This window comes from Cryptomeria japonica, chromosome 3 (genome assembly GCF_030272615.1).
Source record: "Cryptomeria japonica chromosome 3, Sugi_1.0, whole genome shotgun sequence".
Taxonomy (NCBI): domain Eukaryota; kingdom Viridiplantae; phylum Streptophyta; class Pinopsida; order Cupressales; family Cupressaceae; genus Cryptomeria; species Cryptomeria japonica.
The window spans coordinates 797,429,451-797,440,418 of NC_081407.1; the positions used below are offsets into that span (position 1 = coordinate 797,429,451).

The window sequence follows — 10,968 nt, forward strand, 5'->3', positions numbered from 1 at the left end:
TGGTCGTTGTATATGCTGTTTCTTCAAGGGGCCTTACGTACTTTTAGAGAAAGCTTGTTCATATTACTCTCTTTTCAATTGCAGGAACAGGATTTTCCTAACACTAACAGATTTTCAAAAAATGTCAAAGGATAAGGGTTTCAAGGAAGGAATGCTAATCTAATCCTAAGAATGACTCAATGAAGGCTAGACTTGGTAAGATTCTACCAATTTCAGTATTGCCAAGAAATTACAACTCTACTGAAATTGATGCGATCTTCTAAGGTGATTCAGTAACTTTCAAATCATCAAGGATATAGATACTATCATAGAGATACATATCAATACTTCCAAAAATGATTGAATTTTTAAGCAATCTCAATATTTCCAGTTGACCACACAAGGCGTCCTTACAAACAGTAAGAAGCTAGTGGTTTGGAATGTGAATCTCACCAAAGATCAAGCACAACACTTAGTCCTTCAAACTTAAACTTAAATACTACTTCAACTGAGAGTGATTCAAGAAAATAAACAATCATGAAGATAGCCACAAGTATTGCAATAAAACACCATAACTTCAATATTTTATTGATCTCAAAGCCAAAATGGACAACAATTGTTCAAAATTCTTTCTTAACTACTCAATCTTGCTACACAATAACTTTCTTCTCTCTAAGCTCTTCTTTTTTCTCTAACTTATAACTATAAAAATGAAAATGAGTCAGGGTATATATAGCATCCTCAAATACAATGAATGGCCTAGATCGAAAGAAGATCGACGGCTGAGATTTTGACACCAAAACCCTAATTAGGGTTTGTTACAAAAAGGTCCCCATTTAGATAAACATCATTAAATGCATAGCCAATAATTAACTGGCACAAATATCGAGGAAACATAGACCAATAGGAATTAAGCTGCCACATCATCCTATAACAACTTTTCATCTAGAATTTTGTTCCCCTTCTTATGCTTTTTCTTAGCATATTCAATGAATCTGGACACAATTCCCTCAATCTCAGCAATGGGAATCTCAGGAAGATTCTTCATTCATTCTTCCAAGTGAAGGACTTGATCAAAAGCAGTGAGAAGAGTTGTCTCCCATCCAGGTTCAAGTTCTTTGGTCTTCTCAATCAGGAACATAGTAGTGTACATCTGATCTCGTTGCTTATCTGTGATGACGTTCTCTTCTTTGCAAAAGATGACCTTGACTCTCTCCTCCAACTCTTGGATGTCCACATCTGTCTCAATCTCGATCCGCCTGTCAAGAATGGTACACAATACCTCAAACACCTTATCTTGAATTGGATGAATGATACCTTCAACTTGACTGCATCTGGTGTTGATGTCTTCAAAAAGGACCTCTTTCATCTGGAGCAGAGCTGACCACTGTAGGAGGTTATGGGTTCCTCCATCCATTATCTTTTCTTGTGCCAGAATTCGTCTTGGTGTTTGTCTTATCACTTGTAGGATAGGAATGATAACATCTCTAGTGTGAGTGAATGCAGCTACAGTTATCATTAGATTATGGATAATCTCAAGGACCTGGATAGCTCGATGAACTGTCTTCATCATTCTTGTTGCAAATTCAACGGCTACCGTGTGGGATTTATCAATCCAAGAGCTCATAAGCTGAACCAAGCTCTTCACCCTTTCTGTCTCACCTACTGATTCAAGAGGGAGTGCTTGTAAAGGGGATACTGCTGGATCCTGACGTCTCAAGGGCTGATTGAGATGACTAAAATAGCTTCTCCAAGCACTGACCTCCCTCTCAAGCTTCTTATTCTTTTCCATTTCTTCCTTAAGTTTGTCTTTAAGTGCTTCAAATGAATCGGTTGCTTCTTGCATTGCTTGCTCGGAGGTAAGTGGACCAAGCTCAAATGTTTCTAAGTCATACTCATCTGCAAGAATCTCACCCTCATATTTGTCCACCACTGGTGTAGCTATTTGTCTCATCTCTAATTACCTTGGACATCTGTGTGGCCTTCTTTTCCATTACCTCTTGAGAATTTCCTATAAGGCTTTCTAAATCAAATACATCTTCTTCCTCTTCAACCACAACTACCCTTGTCAGTCTCTCTTTCAGCCAATTCGGAATGGCGGATCTTGTTTCCCTTACTTGTATTTCTTTAAGCAGTGGTCTATCCTCTCGGAAAGGAGATGTCGCTTCATCATCATTCTTCTCTTCATGTAGCTCATTAGCATCAACTTGGGGAGATTGACTCGACGACTGTTGAGGCGTCTGTCCCTTTTCTTGCTTGTCATTTTGTGCCATGGATTCCATAGATTCATCAATTTCATATACCATCTTCCCCTGATCATCTCCTTGACTTGCCTTCTTTTCATGTCGAGAAGATGTGCTTGGTGGGTGATCAGGGTTGGTTTTCTGTTTCTTCTTGGAAGGTTCCCTTTTCTCAGGTCTTTCTTTCCTCTTTGAGCCTTTGGAATGAGAAGTATTCTCACTCACACTTGCTTCTCCTTCCTCTGGTCTTGCCTCCAAAGTGAATGTCATTGATACGTTTTGCTCTTTCAACTTTTGATGTTGTACATCCACCCACCTGCGAGTGCAGGATAAAACGGGAGCCATCAAAGCTCTCAAGTCTAAAACCTCAGGCTCATTCCAATCTATTTTCACTTCCTTGTCTTCTTTCTCATAAGATGACTGGAGGCATCTACCATTATTCTGGGCTTGATCAGCTACTCTATAAACTTTGCATTTCCTGATGAGATCTAAGGGTAGCTTGGAATGCATCTTTCTTTTAACCTCTAAATCACCTGGGAGATTCATCCAAAAGTCCTCCACTTGAAACTCATGCTTGTACTTCTTGCCGACTGTCTCCTCCATATAACCATGAGGATCAAAATTCTCCCGCGAGGCAAAGAATGAGAATGAGTATAAAGATAATTCCTTCTCGCATCTTCCAAGGCTTGAGTGTTAGGACACACCTCAACTGAATTTCCTAGTATGATGGGCACGGGAATTCCATTTCCATGCTTGTGCTGGATGCCTTCGCATAAGCTGCCAACTGTCTAGTCACCTCAAGTAGTACTATCCTGTCTGTTGGATATCTTGGCAACATGTAAGGTGGTGAAGGACACCCGTGAACTCTAATGTATGTGAACTTTTGAAACTGGATGAACCAGGTGCCATACTTCTTCACAAGATCTTGTGCATCCAGAGACAGACGATTGTGAATTCCTCCTTGCAATATCCTAGTAATGTTCATCGTGAAAGTATCATTGACTAACTTGTAGTCACTTCTAGATGGATGATGGAGATGAACATAAGAATCACAAACCCTTATTTCTCCAGGTCCTCTTCCAATCACTCCTCTGTGAGGTAGCCCTGCATACTCGAAACTCCTGATTAAGGCATATATAGCATATGAGCTCATGTGGAATGATTTGGTGGGTCTTAGCCTTCTCAACTGCACGTCCAAACAATTGCTAATGATTCTTGCCCAATGAAGCATTCCTTTTCCTTGAACTATCACTTGTATGAAGAAGAACATCCACTTTTCGAAGAAGGCGGCTTGAGAAGCACTTGTAACTCGATTGAGCAAAGTTATCAAGTCTCTGTATTCCTCCTGGAAGTCAATCCTATGTGGTGTATTGGGAATCTTGTTCAGGCGAGGCCGACTCTTGAGCAACCAATTCTTATTGATGAGATTCAGACAAGTCTCAGGATCATCTTCATAGATCGACCTCGCTCCTTCTAAGCTTTTTGTAAATCATATCTTTATGGTCTGGAAGATGAAGAGCTTCGCTTATAGCTTCCTCTGAAAGGTAAGCTAAGATGTTCCCGTCTTTGGTTACGATTGTCCTTGATTGTGAGTCATAGTGGCGGGCACACTCGATCATCAGCTCATGACACTTTACTGCGGGAGGGAAACCTGCCGCCTTGATGATGCCACTCTCGATTATCTTCCTTGCAATAGGTGATGGCTTGCCAATGTAGGGGGCCTCTCGAAACTTCTTCACATTGAAGTTTCCTAAGTTGGTGTCTCCGATATTACTCCACTTGGACACGATCCTGGTCTCCAATTCGTTGCTCCTCTGATCTTCCTTGATGAGAGCCTACCGACTAGTAGATCCTCCGGCTTTGGGGCTGGCCATTTGATGCCTACACAAAAATTTCAAAATTAGTCTTTAAACATCATACCTTAAAGCGTAGAAATTAAGACCTTCCAAGGGAATAGTTCAAAACATTAATTTGAAAATGACATGATAACTCAAGAATTATGAATTTTCAAATTATGAATGAAAATCAGATTGCACAAAACTTAGATTTTCAAATGATTGCTATGAGATCAAAACAAGTCTTGAATATAAACTTCAAAAATTTAATTCTTCATGCCTCCCTCTTTGAAAGATTAACTATCAACCTTGGAAAAATGAAGAAAGAAGATCAGACTTTGCTGGATAAGGATTGAATTGCTGGCCTTCTTGGATGAATTATGTCTTAATTAACCTTCAAAAGAGCTTCACCCTCCACTAGCTTTTCAAAATCTGGAAATTATCCTTCAACACTTGGCAAATTGTAGAAATTTAGCCTCCAATCTGCTGGATTTCGCTCCTAAATCTGCTCCTCAAAATTGCACCTAGAAGGAATGAATGAATGATTTGAAATTTGAAGCAACACTCCCCCTCTATATAGGGCGCTCACCCTAATCCCTTCAAGGCCGACTTGGCAAATAAGGGGTAAAAATAAATAAAAAATCCTTGAAAAGGTGGCCGACTTGCCTTTCAAGGCATAATAATGATTTTGAGCGCTCATCTTGTATTTTTTAATTTTAAAAATTAATTTTAATGCCTCCAAGGTGAAATTTTTAATTATTTTAAGGCCTAAAAATTAATTTATTAAATTGCCAATGCCTTAATTAATGCGAATTTAATTCAACCTCCCAAATGTCTTGAATTTGGGTAATTTAGTGCAAATTAGGGAATATCAAGGTTTGATCAATGCTTAATGAAGCTTCCTAATAATTTCGCCCTGGACCCTCTGGAAGGGTCAGGAGCGATTTTTTCAATTTAGGCCAAAATTCACCTTAGCTTGATCATTGAACTCCTCCAAGGCAATCTCCAGGATCCATTTCCTTCCATCACTGGGTTAGCTCATCAAAATTTTGAAGGAAATAGTGCATTCTAGGGAATTTCACTCTGGACCCTCTGGAAGGGTCAGGAGCGAAATTCATAATTGGGCTCAAAATTTTCATTTTCTAAAGTTCAAAACCTCTTCAAGGCATTCCAAATAGGCTTTTTCACTGAATTTCGGGCTTTGTTTCATTCAAATTAGGAGGAAAAAGGTGATTTTAGGTTTTTTTCGCCTTGGACCCTCTGGAAGGGTCAGGAGCGATTTTCCCTCCTTAGGCTTACTCCTTTATCAACTTTTGTCGAATCTTTCACTCATAGCTTCACAATGCTCTTCCTCATTTAATCCACCCAAGTTTGACTTGATCTTGCAAAGTAAAATAGGGGTTTTTCAAATTTTCGCCCTAGACCCTTTGAAAGGGTCAGGAGCGATTTTCCCTCTTTGGCCTAGAATCATCAAGTTTTGAAGCAAACAATTACTCATTAATGGTCTTAAAGGTCATTTCTACCTTAGTGCATCCTTGCCTTAGCAAAAATTTAAAAGGAATATGTTGATTTTATGATTTTTGCCCTGGGCCCTTTGGAAGGGTCAGGAGCGAATTTTGAGTTTTAGGCATATTCCTTCATGCTTTTAACTTCAAATCACTTCTAAGGCAAAGAACATCATGCCTCTCTCCCATCTAAATCATGAATAGCAAGATTTTGTCTTAAATTTGCATGAAAGAGGGAGAATTTAGAAATTTCGCCCTGGACCCTCTGGAAGGGTCAGGAGCGAATTTCTTCCTTGGCCTCAAAACTTGCATTCATGGCAATCCATTTCCATTCTAGGGCAATCCAAATGTCGTTTTAAACCCATGCCTAGGCTTAGCTTTGCTCAAACTTTGGAGGAAAAGATAGGTTTTAGGATTTTTGCCCTAGACCCTCTGGAAGGGTCAGGAGTGAATTTCACCATTTGGCTCAATTCCTTCACTTTTCAATGATTTCTAAACATGCCTAAGGGTTTCAATATGCTCATTCTTCCTTTCATGATGCCTTAGACTTCTCAATTTGACCAAACAAGGCAAGAAATACCCCTCATAGAGATTTTCGCTCTGGACCCTCTGGAAGGGTCAGGAGCGAAAATTAGGTTTTAAGCAAAATCCTTCATTCTTTCAAGTTGAAATTTCCTCAGGAGGTAAAAGGGAGTCGTCCTTGTTTCATTCATGCCCAAAACTTGACCTTTTTCATTGCAAGATGAGGGTTATTCAAAATTTTGCTCAGGACCCTCTGGAAGGGTCAGGAGCGAATTTGCCTTCCTTGTCCAAAAATCTTCATTTTGCATGCTTCCGAATCTTCAAATGTATCAAATGACGTCCAATCTTTCCTCCAAGATGCCCTACACATCACAATTTAGCCAAAGTCAGTGAAAAATAAGCTCAAATAAAATTTTCGCCCCGGACCCTTTGGAAGGGTCAGGAGCGAATTCGCTCATTCCAGGCTAAATTGCTCAGTTTTTAAGTTTCAAACCATTTCCCAAGGCCAAGGTCAGATCATTTTCAAGGCCAAGAACCGGATTGCAAGTCTACTCAAGGCAAAAAATTGTGTTTAGAATAAAATTCGCCCTAGACCCTTTGGAAGGGTCAGGAGCGAAAATCCTCTTTCAGGCATCATCTTGCTTTCCAAAATCGATCAAATCCCTCACTAGGCAAGAACACATAAATTCATCTTCAAATATGTCAAAACTTAGCCAAAATTGTGAAGGAAATCCAGTCTACAAAGAATTTCGCTCTAAACCCTCTGGAAGGGTCAGGAGCGAAATTGACATTTTCAGGCGCTTGATTCATTTCATTCTCCATTTAACCAAATCAACTCCCTTTCTTCACTGACCCTGCTTAGCTGACTCAGACTCAGAAACAAACAGGACCTTACCAAAAAAAACTTTCTTCAATCTAGACTTGACCTGAGACCTATTCATCCTGCCTCTGACCTAACCAAATTGACTCTCTTGAAAGGCATGTTTCATTCTGGCAATCTTGAATCCTCAGGCAGACGACTAACAACCTCCTAAACCAGACTAGACTTAGCTTGAAAGAAACCCTAAAACGAGCTTCCAAGGCTTAGCCCTAATCTAGCCAGCCCAGGCAGACCACTCACTCACTCAAAATCCTAAAAGCAGAGAGAAAAACAAGCAGAGAGAAAGCAAAACCAAAAGCAAAAGAGGGGGGGCCCCATTCTAATGGGGCGATGTGTGAAATGGTCACAACAGTTTGCTTTGTCCTTTTGGCTGAAAGGACTTGCCTTTGCCTTTGCCTTTATCCTTGTCTTTGACAGTAAATGCTTTTTCTACAGTGGGTGAGACGCTGCTGCTCCTAAACTGTTGTTTCCATCTATCTTGATGCAAAAGCTTGTTGCCAAAGTCAAGAAACTTTAGGTCAACATTTGTGGATGTAATGTTGAGCGTTTTAATGAAGTGTTCATAGGAGTGTGGTAAACTTTTGAGTGTAATTACCACCGTGTCTTTTTCCTCCATCTTGCGATCAATAGCCTCCACTTGATCACGCATATCCTTGATCTTCGTAAAATGCTTCTGTAGAGACATCTTATCGTCCATCATGATTGAAAACAACACATTCTTCAAAAAGAATGCTCGGCTCTTGTTTGATGTTTCGTGGAGATCCTTCAGATTTGTCCAAATCTCTGTAGCGGACATGCTAGATGGCATTTGTGGAAGCATGTCATCGATGACTAACAACTTGATGAGCATCACTACTTTTCGATTGTGCTCATTGAACTTGTCTTGTTCTTTTCCTGCCACCGTAGGATTAGGAGTCGTACCTAGAACAGCCTAGTCTAGACACCAGTATTCAAAGATTGTGATTATTTGTTGTGATTTTTGCCGTTGAAGTGCTGATCATGTTCAAACATAATGTTGGTCAACGATGCCATCCCTCTTACTTTCCGATGCACAAAAAACAAGGTAAAAACTGCAATAGCTAATTGTGATTTTTTTGGTCGAACATTAGTCAAAACCCTTGCATGAAGCTCTAGGCACAAATCCCAAGATGCTGGTCAGGAAAAACCCTTGATTTTTATAAAAAATAGTCAAAAAGAATAAAACCCTAGGGCACAACTGATAGAGGGTAGAGAAATGAGTAGAGCCGGCGATGTCAAAAGGAAGGAATAAGTCTTGCATGAAAACTTAAAAAATTGCCATGATTTTTGTAATAATCGTCAAAAAAAAAAACTCGGTAGGAAATAAAACGGTCATTGGCCTGCAATCTTATCAATTATAAAAAAGAAACCCTCACGCGAGAAAGAGAAGATCCTCAAGTGACAGGTTTGTGCACAAAAAACCTTTGAAAATACTGAAAAAAATAGCACGCGATCCTCAGATTAAACCCACGATTTTTAACTGTAAAGTCCGTGCGATTTTAATTTTGAAAAACCCTCTTGCAGATTTGTGATTTTACTAGAAAAAACCTTTGATTTAAAAAAAAATGAACAAAACACTTTTGAAAAATTCTTTTCAATACCACAAAATTTTTGTCTTAAAAAATTCAGCCAAAAAATTATTGGCTCTGATACCATGAAATGGTAATTGCACAATTAATTGAAGACAAAAGACTACATATAGGCAATGCCAATTACAAGACGATGTTTCTAAATGAAACAATCATAAACAGATCGCAGAAATAGAAATTAACTAAACTAACATACATTACAATAATGACCATTAAGTAATAACTAATAATACTTTAATACTAACAAAAGATTGTAAAAGGAGCAAATATCTTGCAAAAACCATTCCAACTGTTTTACGCAAATCCTACTGATTGCTTAAAATTGCCACTTGACCTTTAGTGCTAAGGAGACTCTCTGGGAATGTCCATGCGATTAAAAATGATCATATTTGGATTTTTATCTATTATATCTTTGGTTTTTGTCTCACCACCTAAGCTTGAGTTTCTTCAGTTCATTGATAGATTTAAGAAATCAAACTAAGAAATCTGACATTTTCTGGCATAATTCTTTGTGTTTAATTAGTTTTTTCCATTTGTGCAGGAACTAGAAACAGCAGAGATAGAAAGATGTATGGAAGAAAGAAAACGGGTATGGGAACATTCTATGTTTCATTCTACTTGCAATTTCTTTATAGAACTGTATGATGGAAAATGTTGTGCATTGGAGTTATTTGAAAGGATGTGGAAGATGATAAAAGCAATGCTGAAATTCTTTCTTTGCCTGCACTATCAAACACGTATAGTTTTATGCCTAATGCAATCATTACAAATAATGGCTATGGTGATCCAATGAACAACCAATGACAAAATTTTTATAGACAGATTTGTGATGATGATAATGATTACTTCTAACATCCTTTAGACCAAAAATTTCTGTGAGAGTTATTAAAATGGATCGTTCAAATACACATTATCCTTTGTTTGTAATTTCACCATGCATTATATAATAGTCATTTCCATTAATATTGTAATTGTTATCTGTTATGTCTTTCATGTCTTTAAGTTCTCCAACAGTGTTTGTTCATGGTTGTCATCCTTGAAGTTAATATAACTTTGTACATACTTGTCTTTCTAAATGCATTTTTCTTTCTTTGTTTTACTGTTGTCGGAAACCATTTTCTGTGAATATATTTCTGATGCAGTTCTGTTTTATGTCAAATTGCAATTATGGTTCATGCCTGTTTGTTATCATTCTTTTTATATTCTTTGCACTATCCATCTAATCATGCCTTTCTGTTTCAGTCACTTGAAGTTGCAATGGTGCAGGAACAAGGAAGGCGTAGGGTACGCCATTGCAAATCAAGATAGGGGAATACAAGAATAAGGGTATGTCTGTATTATATATGTAAACATATTGACTCCGGAGGATGTGGGTAAAGGGACAGGGTTCTCATCCCTATACTGAAATCTTCTGGTGACTATGTTGTTTTATTAATAGCCTGGGATGAGCAGCAATTTTAAAGTGAATGAGGAAATGGGAAAACCATTTCAATGATCAAATTTTAGCAACAGAAATCCTAAAAGAAACTGCAATGTGGCTAGTTGGACTAATAATTTTTTCTTGTTATTTGAATATTTACCTGATTCAGGTGTTGTCTGTTATATGAATGTTGCAAATCTTACAGTGGAACAACTCCGACCCAGGAAAAATTCAGCCAGGCAAAGAGTAACAGTTGACATGGAACTCTGCAAAAGCTCATAAAAATATTGGCAACAACTCAACAAAGAATTGAGAGATTTCTAATTTGAACTTCCTAATTCAGAATGATAATGAATTTTCTTAATTGATTCATGTAAATTATATGTTGAGTCCAAAATTTGGCAATAACTTGGCAAAATATAGAATCTGCTTGTTTTGCTAGAGTAGTGTGAAACATGGGAGTAGTTGACTAGTCTAGGATTTTATTGAACTGTAACTATTGCATGTGCAAACAAAAAAAGTGATTCATCTGGGGCTTTTGGATGAGAGAATTACTGAGTTATTTATCTTTTGAGGCTACCAAATTTAAACTTTTTCTATTTTTTGGTAAAATCATATATTGATTTTGGCTCTGTTCAAAATCTATATGTTGATAACTATTACCAAGGATACTTGTGTAGGTATGCACAACAAGGATCATAGAATTATATAATTGATGAAACAAGATAGCTACTTAGCAAATGATCATGTAATTTTGTCGTATTTAGGATCTTTTGGTTAGGAATCAGAAGCAAAATAGAACTATTATTTGTGTTAAAATGGTACCTAGTTTCCTGCCTCGTAATGTATCTACAAATTTTAATTAGGGAAATTTTACTTAGTGATCTCCTACAAGATTTAGAAAAACATTGATTGAAGACAAAATATGGTTTTACAATGGGTAGATATGATGCCCAATTTTATTCATATGGGTATACTTG

General features: G+C 37.8%; 1 protein-coding gene across 10 annotated transcripts in view; it reads left to right on the forward strand.

Moving 5' to 3' along the window:
* LOC131075830 (uncharacterized) overlaps positions 1–10,661 on the forward strand; it is a 29,273-nt gene extending 18,612 nt beyond the window's left edge. The window contains exons 6-8 of one of the 10 annotated variants that reach the window (XM_058012738.2): positions 9,110–9,157; positions 9,835–9,894; positions 10,158–10,657. In XM_058012738.2, coding sequence (XP_057868721.2) covers positions 9,110–9,157; positions 9,835–9,876 — 90 coding nt within the window. In that variant the 3' untranslated portion in view covers positions 9,877–9,894; positions 10,158–10,657. Of the gene's footprint in view, positions 1–9,109; positions 9,158–9,810 lie in introns of all 10 variants that reach the window. The other 9 variants (XM_058012739.2, XM_058012733.2, XM_058012734.2 and 6 more) reach the window with 9 other exon arrangements.
* Positions 10,662–10,968: the final 307 nt, after the last annotated feature.